Genomic DNA, 27,185 nt, shown 5'->3' on the forward strand with positions numbered 1-27,185 from the left:
TGTTAATTTGGGGATAGAAAGAGAGTAAATCTGCTAGTTGTGATTGGAGGCCAGGGGAGACATCACGTGGTTTGGGTCGCTGACAGTATAAACCCTTGGAGCCGGGTGCGCACGTGGGTGACGCTGCAGGGCCAGCCCTCTTCGGGATCCCTTTTGTTGAACCATCAAACATAAGCACCTTTGGAGATCCCGAGGGGTTCAGATGAGAAACAGCTATCATCTTGTACACGGGGAGATCACTTATCAGCAACGCAGCCATGTCGAGGTCTTTTTATGTCGATTCTTTAATAATCAAGGATACGGTTCGACCAGGACCAATTGAGCATCCCGGGCAAGACTTCCTTATTCCCATCAGCATGCACTCTCCGGGCATGATGACGGTCACCGCTCCGATGTGCCCGTCCAGGAAAACAGGGACTTTTTGTGTTTGCCCGCTGTGCGTGTCGTCCCACATCCACCATTCCCGCAGCGGCATTCCCATGCTGAAGAGCCATTTTCCAGGAGCGGAGGCGCAGTACTGTCAGAGGATAGCGCACCAGCAGTCTGCTGCCCTCGCGCACCAGGGACATACACCTGTCTGCACGCCCACCTTCAGCGTCACAGATCCCAGGAGATACCACTGCCTGTCTATCGGTAAGCCACCTGTTTGCTATACAATCTCGGCACCTGTCTGATAATATTGCTACACTTCACGATGCACTTACAGGCAGTTAGATGAAAGTAAACGCTCGGCTTTTACGCACAATGATTTACACGTGATGTTTTGTGCCATTCGCATCTATAATTGAATTTAGACTCGTAGTGATACTTACAATTCAAACGTCTAACATGATGTATCCTTTTTTCCTCAGGCGCCTCAGACAACAGCCACATACAGAATGGCAAGAGGATGCGCACGGCTTTCACAAGCACGCAACTCCTGGAACTTGAAAGGGAGTTTTCCACGAACATGTATCTTTCGAGACTCAGAAGAATCGAAATCGCCACGTATTTGAACCTGTCAGAGAAACAGGTGAAAATCTGGTTTCAGAACCGCAGAGTGAAGCACAAGAAGGAGGGGAAAGCCACCCAAAGGAGCACACACAGCGGGTGCAAGTGCACAACCGGTCACACAGACTATTCAAGGTCAGAGGATGAGGAGTCTCTATCTCCGGCCTCTGCTTCAGAAGAGAAAGAGGTGTCACCCATCTGATAACAACTCTCCAATTCCCACTGCTGGCACTTACTCTGCCCTGCTGCAGTTATGGTTAACGGCATCATGACAAAAATATCCTGCATGAAAACTAAGAAGTGTTAAAAATGTCAGTTGTTCTTCACTTCATGTTTATTCCCCTTTAGAATTGAAGGAAAAATGTGAATACGTGTTTTAATACTGCCGTGAAATATTGGAAAACATGACCTAATGTATGCCGTAATAATGATGTATTTTGATCCATTCTGGATTCTAACCCGGGTATAGTCAACCATCCAAATGTTTTAACTATTGCCTGATATCCCATTTCTGTCGGTGAGGTTGTGTGGTTAATAGTATAGGCCTAACCTCTGTGGAACCTGTGCGCAACTATTTGTAAACTATGTATATGAGTATTTATTGTAATAAACATGAGTTGACCTATAAGTTCTGTGCTGATTATTATGATCAATGATGAGTTCGGTTATAAAAATAACGGGATATCATCCTGCAAATATTTTTGGGATAATATAAACAACTATTGGAAAATAAAATAATTGACAAATAAATATTGAAAAACATCAACTTAATACGCAATATAAAAATGTCCTTCATGATTACATTTAACATAAATACTCTGCTTAAATTAGTAGATGAATTATTATTATTATGAATTTTCTTTTTAATAGCACATGTACCATTTAGGACTAGCCCTGTAGTGATAACAAAAAAGTATCCCATACACAATTGTAATTTAAAACTTAAAATAGGAGAATATATGGGTGAAAACAACATATTTAAAACCCCTATCAATATAATGCAATTCAGCAAAACTAACTTCAAAAGTTAGATCAATTCCTGTGACAGTCTCGACAAACACTCACAGAAGTATAGTTCTCTTGACGATTTCAATAGGCCTACATACATCGTTTCTATTGAGGAGTTTTTCACAAGTGCACATTAACAAGTAGTTACCTTTAATTATCAAACCTTTCCAACGTCTTTTCTATCGATCGAAAGCCATTGTTATTAAGCTGTCATCACGCTTTCGTTTATATTTTACAAGACTGTATACCCTACCAATGTTAATCGTGTTTTGTTTTTTTAAAACATAAAGCTCCATACATATATGACCATATAATATATGTAATTCAAAGTCGATGTAGTAAGGTATGAAAGTGTAATTTCTCCTTAGACCGACCACAAAAGGGTAACCGATAACGCCCCTGGGGAGCAGCCAATAGTCCATTAATGTTCACTTTTGAAAAGATTTCAGTCGTCCAAAGCGAGTTTAATTGCGTTTTCGGTCCCACGTTGGTTGATTATGCTGCTATTGCTTGAAACCACAGAACAAGGATATATAGAAGTGGGCAAAGGCTTTGACAGGTTAGATTGTCCTGCCTTGGGACTCGCATTTAGTCGGAGACCCCCGACGGCTGTGTGCTCAGAGAGCTTTGAGAGACAGCTACAGGGTTCCTCCGAGCGACAGAGAACGATTTAGTCACTGTTTCATTAGGCACTATTTGAACCTTTCAATTTATGGTGAATTAAAGGGGGCACGCTCAAATGGAAAGACTCTGAGGGGGGATTACGTGGGAGGGGCCACTGGAAATTAGCTGACGCCTAATTTAACTCGTTTCTGTCAGAGTTCGGGATACATTCCTAATTGAGAGGGGAAGCAGGTGAAGTCTTGGTCCCACGCAGACCCATTCAGAGCGGGAATAAATGGTCCCCTTTCACATCCCGCTGATGATCATATATTATTGGGGGAAAGCCACCTAATGAATATTGAAGTTCCTATTAATCGAATTAGAGTTCCCTTGCAGGTGTGAAAGACCAATGCACCATTTAAAGCGATTCACAATGGAATAACCGCAGTTTTGAGAAAGACTCCCCTCTCCTCAGCCCCACAGGACGTGACCTCAGACTGCAGGCCCCAATGGCCTGAAGCTCATTTTGAGATCCATTAGTCCAGGTCATTCAGATATCTGTCCATAAACTGCTACAATCCCTAAAACTTCTTATCAGACTTATCAAACAAATGTGTAAAAAGATTGCAAAGCTGCGTGTGCAGATTGTGCATTTCAGATGAAAGCGTCAAACACCTACACTGCCCAGAGTAACGAAACCACTCCAAAGACGTCAGGCCTCGGCCACCATTGAAAGTGTGGCAATTACGCATGACAAAAGACAATTAATAAGAGCGCTTTTCAGCCGGTTGCAGCTGCTGTCTCATGCGGAGAGATGGAGGCTAGAAGAAGCTGAAGTGCCGGTGTGGAAAATAAGAGAGCAGCGTTGTCTTTTCCAGAAGAAACGTCCACTGTTTAATTAATCTGTTCAATATAATCCACAATAAATGCAGCCTTAACTTTTCATTTTAAATCAGAGTGGAGAGTGAAGAGATCTCGAAAAGGACGATAATTGTTTTTGTTTTCATCGTGGAAATCATCATAGTTGTAGCCTACAGTACAGAGCCAAAACCCAACAGGTCCCCACAACGCTGGAAACCAAACGACATTATTATTATTATTATTATTATTAGGGCTGTCAAGTTAATTTAACGAATTTTTTTTTAACGCGATTAACGCATGTGTATATTTTGTCCTCGGCCGCCCATGATGCTGACAGCCCCGCTCCTGCCGCCCACTTACGGCAGACCAAGCTTCCACGCTCACCGGCAGGCCCGGACTGGCCATCGAGAGGACCGGGAGGGTGTGTGTATGTGTGGCGCGAGCGAGCGAGAGAGAGAGAACGCGCACACCTTACGTATTGTTGTTGTTAGCATCTGGTGCTAGCTAGCTGCGTTAACGGATATAAGGAGCTGTTTCAATGAAAAGGGAGCGACATTTTGCCGACTACTGCGCCGAGCACTTGACTTTATGCAGGTAGCCAGACAGTGGAACATTGTACGAAAAGTCAGCACACTCAGCACGGATAGTGCGCGCAACATGATTGCAGCGTCCAGGCAGCTCCTGTTCGAGCATATGCCTTGAGTTGCACATAGCTCCAACGATCCATCACAGTGTCCGCGCGCGCGCGCGCGCACACACACGCACACACACACACACACACACACACACACACACACACACACACACACACACACACACACACACACACACACACACACACACACACACACACACAGTATTGAGAGAGGTTCCAGGTTGAATTGAGGCAAATATTTGTAATGTTCAGAGGTTGTTGTGTTTAATATTCATGAGAATATTTGTCATTGTTCAAATGATAATAAACAAATATTTGCATAAAGCATATTTGTTCACTCCTATGTTGATAAGAGTATTAACGTACATTTAGAACAGATACAAAATGTGCGATTAATCGTGATTAACTATGGACAATCATGTAATTAATCGCGATTAAATATTTTTTATCGACTGACAGCCCTAAAAAGAATGCATGAAAAGTTGTCTCTTGGTATTATGCAAATTATGTTTGAGAGGGATGTGATTTGCAACATCCTGTTATCGTTGAAGGGTTAACCTCTAGCTTTATTATTTAAAGTCAAATAGATTTGGCTTTAACACACAGGAAGAGGCAGGATCGGGAATACCATTTACCATTCAGTTTTATTTATTTATATTTGTTTAGCCAATGGGGTTCCTTGTGCTTGTTATGAATGAATGACTGAGAAATGTATTTGTTCTGTAAATTGTCTTTCCTTAACTTATAAGGCACATTTGAAAGCCTAAGAGCTGTTTATTATGCACATGTTATAAGGGCTGGTCAACTGTATTGTGTGAACATTTAAATATGTATACATATATGCATTACATCTTAATCCACGTTTGAAATTATTTATTTATTTATTCATTCATTCATAGGAAGATGTTCTATAGTTTTTATTTGAATTATAAAAACTCACCTGTATAGCCTTGAGATCTTCTCTCAATCCACTGCTCCAGGGAATAAAGGTTGCAGACAAATAAAAGGATGGGAAAGTTATACATGCAATTATTTATGAATAGATCAATCAATAGTGTTTGGCTGAACAGTGGACAATGCCAACAACGGTACAGACACATTTCAGCACGCTGGACAGCTCCCACAGAGACCTCCACCCGAAGGCCAGCGACAATGTGTGGATCATCTCCAAACACTGACCTCATCTGTGACCGCAGTCCGCAGGACGAGCTTTGCTCTGTTCACGTGTTCGCAGGTCTGTTTGGTGGAATGTACTCTCACAAGTCTTGTGCAAGTCGTACAGTGACCTATATTAATTGATCATGGTATTTGTCCTGATATACCCATTTTTACAACAATAAACTAACCTAGAACAGGATCAGCTTGCAATGCTTAGTATTTACACGTTTCAAAAATAATCCTCAAACGTAAGCTTCCTATAGCGTTAAAATGTAACGCTATAGTTAAATGGACGTAAGGACTGGTTGGAAACAGGGAGAAAGCTTGCCAAAATATTGTGTAATAGACCAAAATGCCAAATGGGTTCCATTTCAAAAAAAATTGTATTTGTAATTCCTATTTGATATGTCCACTTTGAACTTAGGTTATAGTACAATAACTTTAAAAACAAATTGCTATTTTTTTCATATCCCCCTGGTGGACAGTGGGGGTAATTCACCATAAAGAAGAGGAGTAATGTTGGTAACGGGCAGTATCCCTTTGGGCACTGATGTGCAAACTGTGAGGAATTTAAAGCTGTTGAGAGATTTGCCTCTATCCAGTTCCAACTTTAAATTGAGAGTGGTCAACCACACAGCACTTAGACGTGATGGCATTGTGGGCCATATTTTGGAAATAAAGATATTAAAGCTTCTACATTTATTATAGCTACACACAAAAATGTTGTGACTCAGCAAACTTTTGAATATTTGCAATAACTAGAAAAATAAAGTGCTGATGGGGACTTGTTTACGACTTATTATGTTCAACCGTATTTGGTTGTTTTAACAACTTTTTGTTAAGGCAGATATTCAATGATTCAAAGGCTTTAATTTCATTATGCACAGTATAGCTACAGTGTAGGAAAATGGCCATGAAAATCTTAAAGGTGACCTATCATGCAAAATGCACTTTTGTACGCCTTTTATACATGAATGTGTTTCCCCGGTGTTCCAGCGAACTCACCAAGTGTCAGAAAACACAACCCTCTCTATTTTCCTCCATACCCAAATCTCTTAAAAAGGGGCTGCAACGGATCTGATACAGACTGATCCAGATTTGAACACTTCTCTGACGTCACAGAAGTGGCGCTACGGCTATTGGGCCAACTCCACCAATCAGGAGGAGACAGCCACGAACATTGCCGTTCGAAAGCGCTGGAGATGCTGTAGTACATATGCCAGGCCTGTAGATGGTGCTGTTCTCACAGAATCTGCCCATGAAAAGACAGTGTTAAATTGAGCGAAATGAGGAATGGCTAAAATGCGTGATCTGTTTTGTATTTTGAAAAATAAAAAGTATAAATATTAGACCCTCAAGAAAAACGCGGGCAAAAATCCTTGATTATGCGGGCTGAAATCCTTGATTATGCGGGCTAAAATCCTTGATTATGCGATTAAACATGCAGGGTTTTTATGTCATTTTATTCGGTGAAATTGCGGAAAGCTGCTAGGAAGAATAGATTTTGTTTTAAACATTGGGCTATCTTATTTATTCTCTCTCACACACAACCTGCCAATAATGTTAAACCCCTTTCCTATTCAAAAACACATTCAATGTTTATTTATTGTAAAAGCAATTGGGCTATTTTAAAACACACACACACCCACACACAAACACCCACACCTCCGCCTCATTCTGTTTTAATTTACTCGTTCGTTATCTGACCAGCTTCAATCTTGTAGGCTACTTACTTCGTTTCTTGTAGCGCTCGAAAGGAGGTTGATGCCTCGGTGAACGTGAGTTTTTTGGCTTTCTTGTCCACAGCAGCAGAAAGCATTTTTGAAGGTTTGAATGAATCAAAGTGGGTTGTCACCGTCGATTTTCTGTAAGACTTATGCTCCAACACACAGTTGCACGGGGTGCAGAATAGTTTTCCCCCACTCTCGTGCAAGACACCGGGGTACTGCTTTGCCCGGTCTTTAGCAGAAATGTTCGTGGGTAAATGAGATGGATCAGATTTTTTCATCTTGGTGTTTTCTCTCTCGTGTGAGTTCCACACGTTCACTCTACGGTGTTGTTTACCTTCTGTGATGCGCGAGCTGATGACGTCACGTCATCATCATCACTACTTCATGTCAAGACGAGTTAACTTTTTTTTTTTCAACTTTGTGTGGAAAAATGCGGGATTATGCGGCCTTTTGATAAATATGCGGCCTTTTAAAAATCTGCGCCATTTTGCTGATTATGCGGTAAATTCTGCGTTTTTCTGGAGGGTCTAAAATATGCCTTATATAGGTATGGTCCTACACTATATTATTCAAATATAGCATGATAGGTCCAATTTAAGTGCCAAGCTCCTCCAACATTGCAACAAAGTTATTTAGGATATAAAACAAAACAAAAACAAAAAAGTGCAAGAAGAAACAGAGTAGAATAGATGAGAAAGAATTGGTGCAGATTATGCTGGAAGATATGCAAGTAATGCAGATGAAGTGAACTAAATATGCAAAAAAAATAACTCAATACCTAAATATTGCAGAGAATGTTGATATTATTCAAAACAACAAAGTAGTAACGTTTAGCCTCTAAACCTCCACTGGAATCTTATTAAACTGGATGCAACTTAAAGTTGTTTTTCTTGAAAAAAGTCTTAAAAGAAGAACCCTAAAAGTGCCAACCTCTAAAACGGTTCAAGGTAAATATGTCCTTCCGAAGTTGAGATCCTTTGTTTTGAGAACAAGGACACTGTTCTTTTCGGCAACATGTGGAAGTAATTGCGGCGAACGGCTGTATTGAGCTGGGGGAAAAAGAGGTGTGGGGGGGAGGGATCATCGGCCCCGGGGCTGAGCTCCATGCAGAGACACCGGTCTGATGCCCCTCGTCTGCGCCCAGAGATAGGTGATTCATTGCGGCCCATTATTCTCCTGTTGCCGGTCAGGTGAGCCCCAGGGTTAGGGGGCTGGGGTAAAACCCCCAAACCTCGCTTGATAGCTGACTTTTGTGCGTGCCAGTAAACAGGACTCACAATGGTTTTCTGTGGAAAACAAGAAAAACACAATAGTGTCATTTATATCATTAAAATGTAAAACAAAAACACCGAGAGAACGCGCGCGCGCGTGTGTGTGTGTGTGTGTGTGTGTGTGTGTGTGTGTGTGTGTGTGGGTGTGTGGGTGTGTGGGTGTTGTGTGTGTAAGAGAGCGAGAGAGGGTCTGATGTGGCTGCTTGTGAAATGGTGGTGTTGGAGCGCCCTCTATGAGTTCATCGCTCCACTGTTCCCAGTTTGACTGCTGCAAATAACTGTGTCTATTTGCTGTGATGCACTTCTTTAATCAGAAAATGTGTAAAAAGAGTTCAAAATTGTATATTTTGATGCTTGGTAAAATTGACTGCTATACCATATACACGCACAGAACAAGAATTTCAGAAAGTGAAGTCTATGCAGATGGAACATAACAATCTCAAAAATACATCAGATACTTCTGTCCTCCAAAAATGCTCATTATAAACTCCATGAAAATGAAAATCTGTTTTTCTCCAGGGATATTCGTCTGCGTGTTTCCCCCAAAAAGACTCTTACTTTGAAAAGGGGTCCAGCGCTCGAAGGGAGGAGAGGGGGGTGTCATTTCCTGAGAGTTATTTACTTTGAGCCAGATGATTACTTTTTTCGGAGGGAGGAGGGAGGACTGTAACATTGAATCAGTTACAGGTCGCTTAGCTGGAGCGCAGTTGTGAGGACGGTCGAGGATGCGGACAGAGGGTTGCACATATGCTCTCACAGCGCAGGATCTCTGAGGATTATAGCCGCTGCAAAGGACCCTTACTGCGCTTTTTGGAGCGACCAATTCACAGTGGATATACTTACACGAAAGGAATATAAAGAGGGGATTACTAAAAAGGTAATTGAAAGGCTGCTGGGATCCAAAAGATGATTGAAACACAATTCTACTCAGTCTTTTGTATAAAAAGTTTAGGGTGTTTTTTGTATCGAGTAGAGCGTTATGCATATTAAATAGAAGTATACGCTAGATGTCTAATAGGAGTTTAATTGCAGTTTTAATTAATTGATCCAATTATAACAATATTCACCAGTCTGAAAATGTTTCAGGAAGAAGTTATATTCAGTTATTTGAGAATGCACTGCTGTAATGGTAGTTTTATGCAACTTCTGCAAAAGGCAATGCATTTTCTTTTAGATTAGATTTATATTCCCCACCATATGGTCTCACCCCTGGATGCCGTGCAGGGAGATGTCCCTGACTCTGCGGGATAAAAGCGCTCGGTTTCGGCCTCACAGCTGGAGGTGTCACCTCGAAATGTGAAGGCACCATTGTTGGATGCTGCCTGGCATGTAATAGGAAACACATTGGGAAATGTTCATCACATTCTTTTCTCGTCTGCCCGTGGAATGTGAGGAATTAAAACGGAAAATCGGCACTGGACTGAGCCTGACTGAGGCTCGAGCTACAGCTGAATGGATTCAAAAGGAGGAAAGGAGAACTTAGTGTGGAGCCACAACGCATTCTTTATTAACCACCCTGCTGTGCCACCAACGGTTTTTGCCTAGGAATACTGCTTGTGGCCAAAAATCTAGACAAAGAAATAAATAAAAACAATTTTCATGGTAAATGCACAATTGCCTTTTTGGACGGATGTTGTTTTCAAAGAAATCAATGGATTAAAATGAACCATGTCACCGTGAGTGGAGGGAAGAAAGTTGAGACAAGCCTTATCAGCTGTTGCTCAAATGTTTCAAGCAGCAGAACGATGCTTTTGCTATCTGCCACAATTGTTGAGTGGCTTGCTGGGACACGGGAATAAAAGAAGGACATGCAAGCAGTCTGACTGCCACTCCAGGGTTAGTTAGATTTACGCGCAGTGGCTGCAGGATCCTCGCCAAAGCCAACGCAAAATTCCTTTATTGAAATTGTTTGAGACAAGGCGTGTGCACAAACACGTCAACAAGCATTAGGCTTTTTGTCAGCTATTCCCACGCGGATATGTACTTTTGTGCGAGTTGCGTCCGCTAATTATAGAGTTAAAGAAACCCAGGTCGCATAATTTAGGCCTTTTAGAACGAACCAGAGCGCAAAGCCACAGGAAGCTATGCAAGGGCCAAACGGTTTTTATTGTTTGGTGACATTGTCCATGGAAGATACAGAATATCCACAAAGGTCCCCTGAAAAGGAATGGACACAATCAGAAATGTAAAGCTAATAAATGTTAAATAACTTACAAAGCAGAGGTGGTTTGTTTTGGAATTGGAGAAGAACAGATAATGTTTAGAAGAAGTTGTTTTTGTGAGCGCCTCATGTGTGGCCCCTGATTCTAGGTCAGACAGACATAATGGAAAACAGACAAACAGACAGACAGACAAACAGAGAAAATGTTATATCCGCTGCAGGAATTCTTGACAAAACTAAGCCTGAGAAGATATCTAAAATTAGTTTATAAATATTACTAAACTTGATAATGTCTTAATAACTCAAATCAAACAATAAAAGGACATTCATAACTGCATTTTAGTTTAAAAAACAAAAATGGTTTTAGTCCAAGCAATAAAAATGAAATGTTCTTCAATGAGACGAAAAAAAATACAACTTTAGAAAGGCGTCCCAACAAACTGGATATAATGAGATTCGAAGAGGCTCAGTGCCCTCAAAAGCTGGACTGTGTCGCCCTCTAGCGGCGGTCCCCATGTTCAGCACGAGCGCAGCAGCCAGAACCGATTTACCTCTATCCAACATCCTGACGCATTGGAATTTACCGTCTTGTTATCTTCACCCTCATCCTACGAAAAATAATTAATGTAGCCCCGTGATAAAATGTAACAGTGTAACTTTTTTCAGTACTGAAATGAGGTGGGAGACCACAAGTTTCGCTGCCAAGTTCCACAAATCCCTCTATAAATATCTGGGTTTATTATATCAGAGGCATGATAGCGGCAAGGAGTCAGTGTTACTGCACGGCTTTGATTCATGGGGAAATAAGTCAATAAGCCAATGGTTTTATTGATTTAATCGTAATATTGTATAATTGTTTAGAATGTGGACACAGTGTTATCACGTTTTATCAGGAATAAACCATAAACCCAGATGTGTTTGCTTTACTTGTTGACTAAATAATACGCTTTCTGTCTTTACAGGCCAGCACATCCATAGTCATGGATGGGTTAAAGGCCTCTCTCGTCTTTGGGGGTATGCTGGTGGTAGGCCTACTGGTTTCAGGTAAACATACAGTAGTAGCCCTATGCATAACATTGCTGTTTTTCACATGTTTTGAAAGTTTCTCTAAATGTTTTCAAAACTATCTTTCAGTTACTTCCGGACTGTCGCCACCTACCATTGTTTCCAACGAAGAAGAGTTCGTCCTGCAGCCCAATTCCGTGTTCAACATAAGCTGTACCGGTAAAAGAAACGTCGTTTGGGCTGAACCCCTGCCGAAAAACACCTTCGTTTACCCGGGATACTACACGGCGACACTTTTCATTTACAACGCAACTGTAGAAAACACCGGCTACTACATGTGCACCTATCAAACACAGGAGGGTGAACTGGAGGACGAACCGGAAGAAGACAATGAGGCCGGAATATATGTCTTCGTCCCAGGTGAATGACATTTTTTGTTGTACATCTGGTGCCAACTGTAATGGCTTTACTGTGCATAATATGGACATTTAAAGTGAGACACAGCAACAGCGATCACTGTTGCTTAAATTAAGTTGATGATTTGATCACAAATGTACCTTTGCACCCACATCTCATAACTTAGATTACATTTTGTTTCATATCCAGATGCCCTGGCTCCCTTCGTCCCAGAAACCCCTGAAAACTTGGTAGTCCCAATGGAGACACATGGGGTCCCCATCTCCTGCCGTGTGTCAGACCCCAACTCCCATGTCACCCTGAGGAGTGTCCCCAGTGGAGAGGACATGTCTGCCTTCTATGACCACAAAATGGGCTTCTTTGGAAGTCTCTCGCCTGGGCAGTACCAGTGTGAAACCTCAGTGAACGGCCACTCTATCAGAAGTGTTATTTACACTGTGGAGACTGAGGGTATGTTGAGACAACTACGCATTTATAGACCTTAGAATGCGGAAAAAAGGGACATTTCATAGATTTGGTTTAACATTTTCTTAATTTCTTCGGATGTTTTGTATTAAGAATCATTTTAAGTAACAGGATAATGATTAAGAAACTGCACAGCTGGAATCACTCCTCGATTGTGTTTACCATGAGAGCGCTGCATGGTGATCTCACTGCATGACTGCCATGACATTATGTCATTATCACAGAGGGAGATGATTTAACACGTCTGTTTTCACTCTAAGTGTGAGTAAGAGAGTAATGACGACCTACTGAGCCACCTCTCGTGATAAATGAGCTCATGGTTATCAGGTTGTCACTATCTTTGGACCTGTGAGATGACGGTGCTGATATCTGCTCTCTGGTGGTTCCTCTAGTCCCTGCTGAGATGGACCATTTTGACGTGGAAGTAAAAGCCAGTGAGGAGACGGTGAGAGCAGGGCAGTCCTTTAACATCACGTGTGTCGCTCCCATTGGACTGGACTTTCAGCAGCAGTGGCTCCATCCCAAAAAACAGGCAAGATGCAGCCCATTTCCTCTCTGTGTTTTTTTTTAATGTTTTTTCAATGTAGTCTCCAATATGGCTTCATCAATAATCAGCTTGAACTTCCCAGCCTTCTTGCCCTTTTTCCTTCAACCCTTTGTCACATGTCCATGTCATTTCCTACGCGGCAGCACTGAGCCTTAAATTAGCGAATAATGGTTTTGGACCTAAACCTACTTCAGCAGTGGCAAGTGAAATATAGCTCTGAGAATGGCCCTTAGTGGTTACAAAGTATGTGTTAGGAAAGCAGCGACTGAATGTTGTGTCTTCATTATGAGGACGTAGGCCAAACGGCTTTTTCTGCAGTTAACCCAATTTATGCAAGATGCTAACGGGAATTTCAGGTCAAATGGCCTGAGGGGAGCAGGCAGTTCAAAAGAAAGAAAAACAGGATAGTAAATCCTTTGACCCTAGTAACCTAAATACTCGTAGGACAGATGTTGTCTGCACATGACAGCCAGCTTAACATTTAATGCTTTTGAAGTGTTAGCTGAAAGGATATGAAAGAGTTTCATGTGTTTTTTAGTTTTTTTTATATTTATATTCACATTCTTAATCTATAGAACACGTTGTCTGTTATTCTACGTGGGATTCCTTTAAACCCTTTTCCAGAGACGGTCAGGGTAGGAACGCTGGAGTCTTGACTCCTGGTTTTGTTCTTAGTTGCAATTACAGACTTTTAAAAGACCCTGTGACCTTGATTTATCTCCTGTGGCCTGGCAAGTGTTTTAACCATTAGCCTCCAGCAGCACGACGTGTTCACCAGTTCTCATACATTGTACTGTACCTGTTAAACGGAAGAACACTGACAGATAAAACTTTGAAATATCCTATAACTCAGATATATTTTTTGTTCCGATGAGTAGGATCTCAAATCTATATTATTCTTCTGCTTTGAATAGGCTATGGGTGCAGTTCAGATAAAAGAAACCTCTCTTGACGGGGTCATCTACACCCTCAGTATTCCAAAAGCCACCTCTCAGGACAGCGGCAGCTACGAGTGCTCCGTCACCCACATCATCAACGGCGAGGTCAGAGTCAGCAGTGTGGCTGTCACCGTCTTTGGTAAGTCTTTGTCTATTCAGAATACATTTTAATACGTTTCAGGGAACTGTTAATATGTGATCTCACCGCTTTCTTACATCCACTTAATGTTATATCATCATCATTCAGATACTTTTGCCCTTACATATGTGCACATGATGCTCTTTGTGCTGTGTGGAAGTCATTTTCTGCCATCCGACCGTAAAGATTCACCTCTGCTTTCAACATCAGCTACTATGTTTTATGGGATGGCTCCAGCAGATGTGTGTCAAACAGCAGGCCTTCATTTTACCTTTCTGTCTCTCCACCTACATCTCAATCCTCACTGCGCTGTCCTGCTGTTTTTTTAGTCACTGAATCCTAGACTCCACACATTTTAATCACCCTTTTTGTTTACTTATTTCCTGTTTCTTTCTTCAGAAGAAAACTCCTTTGTGGCAGTGGATCACAGCGGGATTCAAACATCAGAATTTGTCAGCCTCTTAGAGGAGACAGAGTATACCATCCTCATTAATGCCTACCCAAACCCGAAAGTGTCGTGGCTGAAAGACGGCGTAGCCATGCCACAGACCTACTACATCTTCACCAAAACAAGCCACCTCGAAGGAAATCGGTGAGATATAATGTTAATGTTTTGCGATATATTGAAAGATCAATGGATGAGGCTTTAACATTTTAGTTATCACAGCTGGTATACAGTTCCAGAAGTAGTATGACATCTTTGAAAATACATTTATTTTCAACATTAGCATTTCTTTTATGCTAATCTCAAATCTAACTAATCTAAAACTGAAAACAAGGAAACCAATAGCTCTGTCATAACCTGTCTACCAGCAAAGCTCACCAGTCAACATGCTCATGTTTGTTCTGCTAAAAACAAACAATTTCATTCACCAATGTACAGGGGACTATTTCTAACTACGAGCAGTAACTTCCTAAAGGAATAGTCCAATACATAACCTCCTATAAAACTACAATGTGTAATTTTAACACTTTTAAAGCATTAAAAAATCAATGAGCTTAATATGTGCTTTTATTTTCTTCTCACAGGTATCAAAGCATTCTGACATTACGGCAGCCTTTGGTGAAAGACAACGGGAATTATACCATCACAGCCATCAGTGGCTCTCGCACTGCTCACTTCTCCTTTACCCTCAAAGTGAAAGGTAAGATAGATAGATAGATAGATAGATAGATAGATAGATAGATAGATAGATAGATAGATAGATAGATAGATTGATTGATTGATTGATTGATTGATGATCTATGAGTAATTTAAATGTTACTTTACTTTCCTACAGCTCCCACTGCAATGATGTTCCCACCATCCTCGGGCCCTGTGCTGCTGCCACAGGTGGAGGAGATGGTGGTGCCCCTCCACACTCCTTTCACCTTGACCTGTCGGGGAGAGGCAAAACTAGCCTGGGATACGCCACTGGATGTGCACGAGCAAACACAAGAGGACAACAGCGGCCTTTTTGTCACCACCATCACTGTGGACAACGCCAGTGCAATGCACACTGGCTACTACACCTGCTTCTACACCAGAAATACCACTGAGGACACAGAAGACAGCAGCATCTACATCTATGTGCCAGGTACACAGCAAATATGAGCGAGTGTGTTTTTATAATTTGACTTTATTGACTTGGATTTGGTTTATTAACTTTTTTTTATTCCAAAACAGATCCAGACGTTCCCTTTGTGCCCTCCTCGGTTCCTTTTGGCAACCATGTGCTGTCGGACCAAGAGGAGATGGAGATTCAATGCAGGGTGTCTGATCCCAGTGCTAACGTGACCCTGGTTAACGTTGACACCCAGCTACCTGTGCCCAGCTTTTATGACAGCAAGAGGGGCGCTTTGGGAGTATTCACTGCTGGTACCTACGTCTGTAAGGCTCTAGTAAACGGAGTGGAACACGACAGCGAGGAATACATCGTCCACGGCTGGACAGGTGTGTGTGTGTGTGTGTGTGTGTGTGTGTGTGTGTGTGTGTGTGTGTGTGTGTGTGTGTGTGTGTGTGTGTGTGTGTGTGTGTGTGTGTGTGTGTGTGTGTGTGTGTGTGTGTGTGTGTGTGTGTGTGTGTGTGTGTGTGTGTGTGTGTGTGTGTGTGTGTGTGTGTGTGTGTGTGTGTGTGTGTGTGTGTGTGTGTGTGTGTGTGTGTGTGTACTATACATCTTTGCAAGTAAATGTGTGTAAAGTCAAAACTACTTTTAAAATCTGACCTACCTTTGGAATTCTGCTCTGTGTTTTCTTGTGTGGATCTGTGCCCTCACACATTTTGTCCTGGCATATTGTTGTATCTCAGGTGGCGCTGCACTGCATGTCGAGCTGACAGCCAAACGCACTGCTCTGCTTGTGGGAGAAACCATCACAGTGAACTGTCTGGCTAGGGGATCTGAGATTCTGGAAGACCACTGGAAATACCCTGGAATACTGGTGAGAGCAAAGGTCATCCTATGCAGCGCAAAATAAGTGATCCATCTCCCTAAAGGCCTATTTAAAAAAACTCAAATCTGCTGATGTTCCTTATCGTTTAAACAGGCTAATCGTGCTATCAAGACAGTGCATGAGAATAAGAGGGATCAGGAGATCCTTTACACCCTGACAATCCAAAACGCCTCAATCAAGGACAACGGCATCTACTCCTGCTCCATCACTGATATCATCAGTGATGACAGCCAGATAAAGGAACTAGCCATTCGAGTTTTTGGTATGAAATCTTTATAATGTCTACTTGGCATTATCTAATAAATGTGTCTCTTTCCTGTGGTGATGAACTATTACTGATTGTTGGCCTCTCCTCTTTTCTAACAGCAAGTAGGTTCTTGTCCATCACACCGAAGTTCGGGGAATATGAATCGGCAGAGCTGGATGAGGTTCGGGAGTTCAGGGCTGAAATCAGTGCTTTCCCCAGTGCTCATGTCACCTGGCTGAAGGATGGCATCAAACTGAACGACGTGACGGCGGAGATCACCACCAGCCTCCAGCAGCTCAGCGAGACCAGGTGAGTGTAATGACAAGCTCAAAGTTAACATTCCCACACATTAACCAGGCCTGTCATTAGGGTTTAGTGCGATAATGAACTTCTATTACTGTGTGTTTATTGCAGTTTCGTTTTTTGTTGCTCTGTTTAGCTACTTGAGTGTTCTTACCCTGATCCGGGCCAAAGAGGAGGACAGCGGGAACTACACCATCCGTGTGGAAAATGGAGAACATATTCGTGACGTCGGGTTAAACCTGGAGGTCAAAGGTAAGAGAGAGGAATGCCGGCCCAAACCCTTCATTACCTTTATGTTCTTAAATACCGCTGTCACAACCTTTTGGCCCAGTTACAGTTAGTCTTTTCCTCACATATTTACACACACTCTGTCGGACTATGTTACAGTTCCTGCAGTTATTCTGGACCTGATGGACATCCACCATGGCTCAGCCAAAGGCCAGGCTGTGGTGTGCATAACCAGAGGACAGCCCACTCCTGTGGTGGAGTGGTTCGTCTGCAAGAACATCAAACAGTAAGTCTTCTTTAGTGCAATAATCTTCTGCTCGTCAGCCAACAGAAATAACTTTTATTCCAGAAACATGAAGTCACTCTTCATTCTAAATTAATAATATATCTGTCTTCTGTTTTTTTACATTAAGCTGTGCCAATGACTCGTCTTCCTGGGTGCCCCTCCCCGCCAACTCCACGGAGATCACAATGGATTCGCGCTTTGACGAGGAAAATAACCTGGAGAGTCAAGTCACGTTTGGTCATCTGGAAAGCACGCTGGCAGTGCGCTGCCTCGCCAGGAACGAAATGGCCGCCGTCAGCAGGGAGGTCAAACTGGTGTCCAATGGTAATAATACCTTTAATGTAACAACCCTTTTCATGGCAGTCACATTCATAAGATACCTTACGTTACACAAGGTCACCAATACAACATACAACACTTAACAAAAGTCAACTAATGAAAACATCAACAAAGTGAGCAATAGAGCAGCTAGTGAAGTTGGAGCAGTTAAATTGAGTAAGCTTTAGTTAAAAAAAATATATTTTGATCAGATTTGTATTCTATAAAGAGTGAGTTCCAAGGTTTGGGTGCAGCTTTAGAGAACAGCCCTGGGACCCATTGTTTTATGGCTGGTTGTTGTAAGAACACACATACATGGTTGTTGGTTTCCCTTTTCCTCTCAGATCAGCTTTTAAATGGACAAGTAAGGTTGTTGTTTCCACCTTGGTTCCTCTGATGTTCCTTCCAGTCCCAACACTCATAGTGCGAGAGGCTGTGTGAGTGCCTGTGTTCAGTGCCGGATTAGTGCTGTCAGTGTTACAGCAGCTGTCACATGATGAGTTTGTGGTGAGACAGCTGATAGGGGGCTGTGCTTTAACCGTGAGGAAGGGGCCTTTTTCTGACAGCTAAGCAAGTGATCATTTGGGCATTTGGTCCGACCAGATGAGCTTTACACCCCCACTCACCCCCTACGACTGCTCCTTCTCAGCCTAAGTGCCTGCACTCCTCCCCACCCCCTCACCTTCCCTGTTATCTTACCAGCATACCTTTTGGTCCTGTTAAAAATACGGCCGATGGATCTATTCGTTTTAGAAGCCTGACAGAAGATCTTTATCATGCAACAAGCGGAACACAAAAGGAAGTATCATAATATTTGTGTTATATCTATATCTATGCCAAAGTATTTACACAATGAGATTTTGATATATAATCAACATTAATTTGGATATAATGACTGAGTGGCAAGGCAAATTATTTAATAGTCTGGTGACTGTAATGCAGCATTAAAAATAGGAAAAGACACATATGCCACATGACGATAACCAATAACTAATAACATATCATACACACATATCGATATAATATCAATGTATTGCCCAGACCTAATTGTAAGCATTTCATGTTGTCACGACACCGGACACATGTTAGATCCATGTGTTGAATGTGATCTCCATCTAACATGTGTGCCCGCTGGCTCTCCTCCCGAACAGGCCCTCACCCAGAGCTGACTGTAGCTGCTGCTGTGCTGGTGCTCCTGGTCATTGTCATCATCTCACTCATTGTCTTGGTTATTATCTGGAAACAGGTACTGTTACCACCATTCTGCATTCATTCTCACATATTCCCTCTCACATCTATGCTTCTACTCTCCCACATGTTTATGTATTTTGGGAACTTTGCAAAATCAAGCCTTTGTTTGCTGATTTATGTTTTCAGATACAGACCGCAATCTTAAAATAAATGATGATTGTGGTTTATGACAATTAACAATGTTTAGGAACTATCCACAAAATAACAACAATACTATCCAGAGTAAAAGTATCTTGAGCTCATAAATTAAATACAATTTAGAGGCAGAGTTTGCAAGGCTAGGAGAAAATTGTTGAAAATTGTCCCAAAATCCAAATATACGAAAGAAGCACATCAAGAGTTTTAACCTTATCTGTGTTTTGTCTTACAGAAACCACGGTATGAGATCCGCTGGAGGGTCATAGAGTCTGTGAGCCCAGACGGCCATGAGTACATCTATGTGGATCCCATGCAGCTTCCCTACGACTCCAGATGGGAATTCCCCCGTGACAGACTTGTGCTCGGTAAGCCCACTGTTATTTACAATGTGCTAAAAGCTGTATCCTTGTCTCAGTGGCCACCATGCAGGGATGTTCTGGTCACGAGGCTGCCATGAGCTTATCTCACTCGGGCAGAAGGGGTTTTCTGGCTGGAGTTTGCTTTGCCTCAGTGATCAAGGGGACATTCGGCCACTGAAAGAGTCACAGTAGAGAAAGCAGAGGCCTCTGAAGTTATCAGCTGTGTTTGCATGACTGTGTTTTATGCAGGATATTTTTGCTTTTCGTTATTATTAATCGATTCCGTTGCTGTTGTGTTTTCCTCAGGTCGTATCCTTGGCTCTGGAGCCTTTGGGAAGGTGGTCGAGGGCACTGCTTACGGACTCAGCCGCTCCCAACCTGTCATGAAGGTGGCAGTGAAAATGCTGAAACGTGAGTTTAACAGATTACAATTTGATTACAATTACAGAACATTTAAGCTACGATGCTGCCAGTCATCTGATATGTTTCTCTAAACCAGTGAATGTCATTAGTTGGGGAATTGTTACTTCTGCAACTTAACTATACTACACATGAAACTGTAGGGCGTACCTCAATCCTCACTTTTCTTTTCTTCAATTTCAAGTATATTGCAAAGATGAATTTCTAATATCCATTGTGGCATTGTTTTATGACGTCTAATTGCCAAACAAGGGGGTGGACAGGTTAGAGAGCATTACAATGTTATGCAGGACTCTGTACCTGTAGGGGCAAGATGGGAAAATAGTGATAGAAAGAAAGACATGCACAACTATAAAGGCATTTTCTACACAAAGATGAAGCTAATGATAGAAGTCTTTGGCTGAATGAGGTTTGTTTGATGGTCTGATGTTGTGTGATGATAGTCACGGTTGCTGTGCCTTCTTTCAGCCACGGCCCGCTCCAGTGAGAAACAGGCCCTGATGTCTGAACTGAAGATCATGACTCATCTTGGACCACATCTCAACATTGTTAACCTCCTGGGAGCGTGCACCAAGTCAGGTGAATAATACACACCCACATTGGAATTATAAAGACACACACACTCCTTCATTGGGAAACACATACTGTATAATAACTGTCAGGTTAACCATTGTTGCCTTTCCCTTGCAATGTAATCTTCAATACAAAAAACACCCACATGCTGCCTAAACCTGCATTCACACACAGTCAGTCATACAGATTTGGAATTTACAGATTTCACATTTACAGCTCTAACAGACAAAAAGATTGACAGCCTTGTCTCCTCTCTTGGTGGGTGTGGTATTTTAATAGGCTTTTTATGGGAAAGTGGAGGCTTGCCCTCTTGACTGTGCTTTTAGCCTTTACGAGCCTCTGATAAGATTAGCCTGCAGACTGACGCCGATGCATGACTTTATCTGCTGTTTTGTTCCCAGGCCCTATCAACATTATCACTGAATACTGCTTCTACGGGGACCTGGTCAACCATCTGCACAAGAACAGGGAGAACTTCATCAGCCTGAACCCAGAGAAAAGTAAAAAAGAGATGGATATCTTTGGAATCAACCTAGTGGATGAGAGCAGCAGGAGGTAACGATTATACCTTTCACAGTTTGCATGCATGCAGTTACAAATGCACTATTTATTTCTGGAATTATCCTTGTGATTCAGACACTTATTGTGTTTGGAAAATATGAAATAATAGACATACATTACAATTACACTTTTTACATCATTTCACCCCCCCTTAGCCACTCCCGTATATTACAGCCATCGTCACAACAATTTGCACAATGGTCTCTCAGACACTAATTCTCTCCCTTGCCCCTTAATCGGTAACTCTATCGCCATTTTCGCCATGGTTGAGGATTGTCTGGCGTCTTCACCTAATCAAATCGCAGTCTGAAGTGGTTTCAGCTTTCAACCTAATTTCATTGCAATGGGGGTACCTGTTAATTCTGTTCGCTCAGATGTTCATGGTGAAACAACAGCCCTCCATTTCCCTCCGAGGCTCATCTGTGTTGATGGATGACTCACAGTGACCACACCTCGAATTGACCATAACATGATTTAATCCCGGCTACCATGTTAGGCTCAACCACATCTTCCTCTAAATCTAGCCAGAGGGAGGGAGAGGATTTAAGGGCACAAGCACATTGACAAACACACAATAGAGGGCTGAAAAACATAATGTTTTATCACTATTGTGTTTCATGTGGTTCAGTGTTTCCACAGCATGTCCTCGCCTCATCACTAACAGCATTTATTTCTCTTTTATCTTTGCACACAGCTATGTGATTCTGTCCTTTGAGAGCAAAGGAGACTACATGGATATGAAGCAGAGTGACAACACTCAGTATGTTCCCATGCTGGAGATGAACAATGCCTCTAAGTACTCAGACATCCAGAAATCTGACTATGACCACCCTCCCTCTCAGAAAGGTACGCATACACAGTTTCTCCCTGTCCTCCTTTCACTCTTTCCACTCTGTGTACTCTCTTGACTTTACGGCTGTGTTTGAGTCTGTGTTGGTTAAGGGGTACTCCCTTGTCAGAATTTAGGACTGGTACAACCCTGTAATTATATGGAGAGGATAATTGTAGCACACACATAATAATGCCCGGTTTCTCCCTGCCATTAGTAAAACCAGTGTTTGAGCAGCCAGTACTATATTTACAATACATGATGAACATATACTCATGGTGTTTTCTGTGTGTGTCTTCTAAACCAGAGGGCGAGATGGACGACCTGATGTCAGAGGACATTAACGAGGGCCTCACCACCACAGATCTGCTCAGTTTTACTTACCAAGTGGCCAAAGGCATGGAATTCCTGTCTTCCAAAAATGTACGTCTTGTCCACAGAAGGAAAATGAATGAAAATGTTGTTTTTCTATCCTCTCCATTTGTATAGTTGGGGTTTGCAAACCTCATATACCCTGCAGCCTCACATGCCCCTGCTTCCCACTGGTTGTGGATGTTGTGTCCTAAAATGGGACAGCGGTGCTGTGCCAAAAGGGGGACAGAGACAATCAGCAGCTGTATGATAAGCAGTCTGATGAAGGCTGCTGAGCCCACTCAGGAGGCCAGGGGCTGAATATAGTAGCAGCACAGCTAGGGCTAGAATTACCGGGCGGCCAGAAGCTAGTCATTCAGCTTCATAGTTATTATCCCTAAATATCCAGTGGTCACATCCATCCCTCCTACTGGCATGTTTACACAAAGACCATGCTTTATAAAGAAATATGAAACAGTATTAAAAATGAACTCGGATGAATTCAAACCAACAGTCGGGAGCCTTGGGAGCGAAATGGGTTTGGACGTGTGGAAATTGAGGCTTGAAAACAATGTGTATGATCATGAGCTGCTACTCACCTTTGCTTTTTCTTTTCGCAGTGTGTGCATCGGGACCTCGCTGCCAGGAATGTCCTCCTCTCTCAGGGCAAGATAGTGAAGATCTGTGACTTCGGACTGGCCCGAGACATCATGCATGACAACAACTATGTCTCCAAAGGGAGTGTAAGTCTCATGAATATCACTTAAACATAGCTTCATTATATTTTTCCATAAAGGTTTTGCCAACATAATTGAGCATGTCCTCTCTTTCATCACACAGACTTTCCTGCCAGTGAAGTGGATGGCGCCAGAGAGTATTTTTGACAACATGTACACCAGTCTCAGTGATGTTTGGTCATACGGCATCCTGCTCTGGGAGATATTCTCCTTAGGTAAGCCCCCTGCAAACATCTATGAAAGAAAACAAATCCTTGACACTGTTGAATTCGGATGATAAACTCATGAGAATCTCTTTTGACCTGAAGGTGGCACCCCATACCCAGGGATGGTCGTGGATTCAAGCTTCTACAACAAGATCAAGAGTGGATTCAGGATGTCCAAACCAGAGCACGCACCTGATGACGTGTACGTAATAATTCACACGATGACTGTACTGTTGCTGTGCATGACATGAAGCCTCCCTGACATCCTGATATATGAGGAATGCGTGATAAACAGTGGCTGACATGAGTCATGGCTAAATGACTGGGTGAAGGACAGGTCGTACTGTTCTCTATGTTAACATTGCCTGTTTTTTTAGGTACGAGATGATGATGAAGTGCTGGAACAGCGAGCCGGAAAAGAGGCCGACTTTCCTTGGTCTGAGTGAAACTGTTTCCACTTTGCTGCCCTCCAACTACAAGAAGGTGAGTCTCACGTGACCTCTCACATCCTCCGACCTCTTTGAATTCTTAACACCTGCTTTTTAGTTATGCTACACATTGTGTTCCTCTCTTTTTTGGGCATTTTATGGCTGATACCTTTTTTTAAACATCCTCCTCCATGCTTTTGTTTTTATTCACATTGCAGAGTAAGTACAGGTTGAAAATAATTAAAATGCACTCTTTAAGTAGCAGGTTGGTCATTTCCCTTCCACTTCCCCTGAGAGTGCATTCGGAGTGTTTCTGTGGGCTCTGTGTTTTTCTGTAAAACACCAACCTACGAGTGATTAGAGTGCAAAAGCAGCAGCTGGATGTCAGAGCGGCTGCCCTCAGACCGGGTAATGACGCAGCTCCAGCTCTCTCCTCCACCACCCGACCTTCATTTCCCCCTTAAACTGCACACCGCACATGAACACAGCTTCACCTCTGCCTCTACAGAGTTCATTTTTGGGGGGCAGAGGAGGAACTGACGCTGGCTCTAGCACCTGGGGGATAAATAGCATGTGTGATTTTCAGTTTTAACGCACCACCACCCATCTGCCAACACAACCAGTGATCACACTAATACATCAGATCTCCTAAGACATTGTGCCTTGTCTAAAATGTGCATTTGCATTATATTAAGCATTTCATAATAATGTTCATCTATATTTCTTTGCAGCATTATGAGAGGGTGAACCATGACTTCCTGAAGAGCGACCACCCCGCTGTGACTCGGGTTTGCGTGGAAAACGACGACGCCTATATCGGCATCACCCAAAAGAGCCAGGGCAAGCTGAAGGACAGGGAAAGCGGCTTCGATGAGCAGCGGCTGAGCTCTGACAGCGGCTACATCATCCCCCTGCCAGACCTGGACCCCTTATCTGACGATGAATATGGAAAGAGGAACAGACACGGGTACATAGAACCAAACATTTACCTCCGATACTCTGTGTTGTCTATTTTAGAGGTTTCTTAAAGTGGGAGGCTGAGCTACAAACGGTTTCAGGAAAGGCTCAGTGAATTGAAGTGAATTGATGGTAGTAATGAAAAGAAGATCACGTAGAATAGCCTTACTTTTTGTCATTTGGTATAAGATTTACTTCAGGAATCTAGTGTTTTGGGGGAATTTTGCAAAGTCAGAAACTAATAATTGCCTTGAACTTGAATGTAATCTGAAGTTCTTTCGATAGACAGTGTTATGCTATCTTGGCTAATTCTTTGAGTGTCTATTAGATCATAACACAATCATGACCCTATAGGCATGCAGGGGTTGAGCGAACCTAAACAAGTAAACTAATAGGAGGGTTTGGCTTTTTTAAAGCTTTGTCTGAGGGGAGGTCCCCAGTCTTAGATTTGACAACCCATATTCACCACAGAAGATGCTAACCTGAGTTTTTCGTGTCTCCTGCAGCTCTCAGACCTCCGACGAGAGCGCCATTGAGACGGGCTCCAGCATCTCTACTTATGCTAAGCGTGAGGGTGAGACTCTGGAGGACATCACGCTGCTGGACGAGATGTGTCTGGACTGTAGTGACCTGGGGGAGGACAGCTTCCTGTGACAACTACCCAGCCTGTGGAGTAGAAGCAGCAAGAAAACGGGTGTTAGGACACAGGAAACTAGAGAAACACTTGTAAATCAACCAAAGACTGGCTGGTGACCCTCTATCCCCTCCATTCCTTCTCCATGACCGCCCGTTCAGAGGACAGAAAACCACTTCACTGTTTGGATGAGTCTGTGGTGACAGCACGGTACGCGCTTTACTTCTCCCTGGACACTGCCCCCTGTTGGGCTGGAGGAGTGAGCGAGCATTAATGAGAACATGACATCAAGGACTCAAAGAACCACCGAGCCTGTGTGTTGGACATATCTAGATAGAAAAGATGAAAAAGATTGTGTTTTTAGTTAGCAGAGCTTTATTCTCGGGCATTCTCTGAACAGCAATATAAGCAAGAAGGGACGATTTCAACAAATTGGACTAAATGAACACCACAGGATATCGTTCAATAGGATATATTTAACCACTACTGATGCACTAAAATAAATGAGTCCAATACTAGCAATAGCATTGGCAGGTAAACTGACTTCACACTCACTCACTACAAGATAAGCACCTGATGCTGGCACAATCAGTAGCAAAACTCAGATTTGAAAGCACAAAATCTGAACTTTTTTGTACATGACTATATTCTTTTTTCAATATGTGCGGTAATTCAAATTTATTTTTGTACCTCATCATTATGTAAACATGTATTATTTGTGAATAACGAGTAGATGTTGACCATAGCTGTTTGAATGGTTATGAGAATAGAGCTTTTGAGTACATGCATCTTTGCGGTGTCTCATCTTTTGCCCAAATACATTATGTTCTCAAATAATGATCATCATCCCTGATAAGGACTTCAGTCATATGTGTCATATGGGCTTTGAAAAACAAAACGAAGTGTGATTGTATTGTAAATAGATCGAGAGTTGTTTTATAAGAGAGACTTATTGGGAAACAGTATTTTATATAAGCACATATTAAGCGTCTGCACCCAAACTCAGCCCCGTGGAGCCAATGGTTTGGATGAATCCATTCAAAACAAAAATAAATATCACTCTTAACAAAAGGAAAAACTATGGAAACATTTGCTTAAATAGCATCATATAGTCTGAAAATATTACACATATTCATATTTTCCAATGTGTTCAAGTATGATATGGAGAGTTATCAATTTAAATAATTAAAAAAAGGGAAAATTAAAGCAATCAAAGAGAAACCCAGCTCATCATGTCAATGAACACGGAAAATATATATATATATATCTCTCCAATAGCTTCACTAGCAGCTGTGTCCTCCTGTCTCATATTTGATCTAATGTCCTGACGTCTATTAGCAGGTTAGTTATAATAAGACACTAGATGGACTAGAGATTTATGTCGATCTGATGTTATACATCAGTTATGTGTAGACTGTGTAATCCTCTGTATCCTCCAGCTACTGTACCAGCTGTGCCACTGCCTTTGCCTCTTCCTGTTGACTGTGATATAATCTGCAATCATTTGTTGCACTTTTTGCTTTTTCCATATTGTTTTGGATGTTGCGGTAAAAAAAAACAAGAAAAAAGTACTTCAGAAAGGTCCTGCTTTGGCTTTAGATGTGTAAAGCTGTGTGGATGTGAATGTTTGTGCAGCAGGTGAGTGATTTGTTGTTGACGGTACAGTATCTGTAACTATAGGTAATCACACCCAATATGTCGATTTAATACTGTGTTTCATTATGTTACACCATGTACATTCAGATGATTTATATTTCAATAAATGATTTATAATATAAAAAGAGTAAGACTTGTCCTTGCTCACTGTGTTTTAATAGTATCACACAACCAAATGGAAAAAAATCAGTTGCAGACGATTATTTATGAGGCGTGTGTCTATGGAATGGGAGGAAATTGCCAAATAAATAACTTTATTGTTCAATTTTGTCAACAAGGCGACAGAATATTTAGCATTCCTGGACAAGAATAATGAGACTCATAT

General features: G+C 42.1%; 2 protein-coding genes across 2 annotated transcripts; both read left to right on the forward strand.

The window, feature by feature from the left end:
• Positions 1-202: 202 nt before the first annotated feature.
• gsx2 (GS homeobox 2) lies at positions 203-1,595 on the forward strand. The gene is made up of 2 exons (XM_079693975.1): positions 203-633; positions 852-1,595. Exons 1-2 carry the CDS (start codon positions 258-260, stop codon positions 1,190-1,192), a joined length of 717 nt encoding a protein of 238 aa, XP_079550101.1. The 5' UTR covers positions 203-257; the 3' UTR covers positions 1,193-1,595.
• Positions 1,596-8,948: 7,353 nt separating this feature from the next.
• Positions 8,949-26,985, forward strand: pdgfra (platelet-derived growth factor receptor, alpha polypeptide). Its single transcript, XM_079692123.1, has 29 exons — positions 8,949-9,153; positions 11,400-11,481; positions 11,572-11,862; positions 12,049-12,309; positions 12,717-12,856; positions 13,786-13,948; positions 14,348-14,540; positions 14,978-15,093; positions 15,229-15,525; positions 15,615-15,881; positions 16,236-16,366; positions 16,472-16,640; positions 16,745-16,934; positions 17,065-17,180; positions 17,316-17,442; positions 17,570-17,766; positions 18,912-19,006; positions 19,382-19,514; positions 19,815-19,919; positions 20,397-20,507; positions 20,903-21,056; positions 21,757-21,908; positions 22,199-22,314; positions 22,863-22,985; positions 23,083-23,194; positions 23,288-23,387; positions 23,563-23,668; positions 24,345-24,580; positions 25,077-26,985. Exons 2-29 carry the CDS (start codon positions 11,418-11,420, stop codon positions 25,222-25,224), a joined length of 4,413 nt encoding a protein of 1,470 aa, XP_079548249.1. The 5' UTR covers positions 8,949-9,153; positions 11,400-11,417; the 3' UTR covers positions 25,225-26,985.
• Positions 26,986-27,185: the final 200 nt, after the last annotated feature.

This window comes from Notothenia rossii (assembly GCF_949606895.1).
Source record: "Notothenia rossii genome assembly, chromosome: 1".
Taxonomy (NCBI): Eukaryota; Metazoa; Chordata; class Actinopteri; order Perciformes; family Nototheniidae; genus Notothenia; species Notothenia rossii.

What these genes read in the sequence shown, in the direction of transcription:
- gsx2 (XM_079693975.1), top strand. Translation starts at nt 258, where the DNA reads ATGTCGAGGTCTTTTTATGTCGATTCTTTAATAATCAAGGATACGGTT. An exon ending in ATACCACTGCCTGTCTATCG is followed by an intron (nt 634 to 851) that starts GTAAGCCACCTG and finishes TTTTTTCCTCAG; the next exon opens with GCGCCTCAGACAACAGCCAC.
- pdgfra (XM_079692123.1), top strand. Translation starts at nt 11,418, where the DNA reads ATGGATGGGTTAAAGGCCTCTCTCGTCTTTGGGGGTATGCTGGTGGTA. An exon ending in GGCTCCATCCCAAAAAACAG is followed by an intron (nt 12,857 to 13,785) that starts GCAAGATGCAGC and finishes TGCTTTGAATAG; the next exon opens with GCTATGGGTGCAGTTCAGAT. An exon ending in AATTCCTGTCTTCCAAAAAT is followed by an intron (nt 22,315 to 22,862) that starts GTACGTCTTGTC and finishes TTCTTTTCGCAG; the next exon opens with TGTGTGCATCGGGACCTCGC.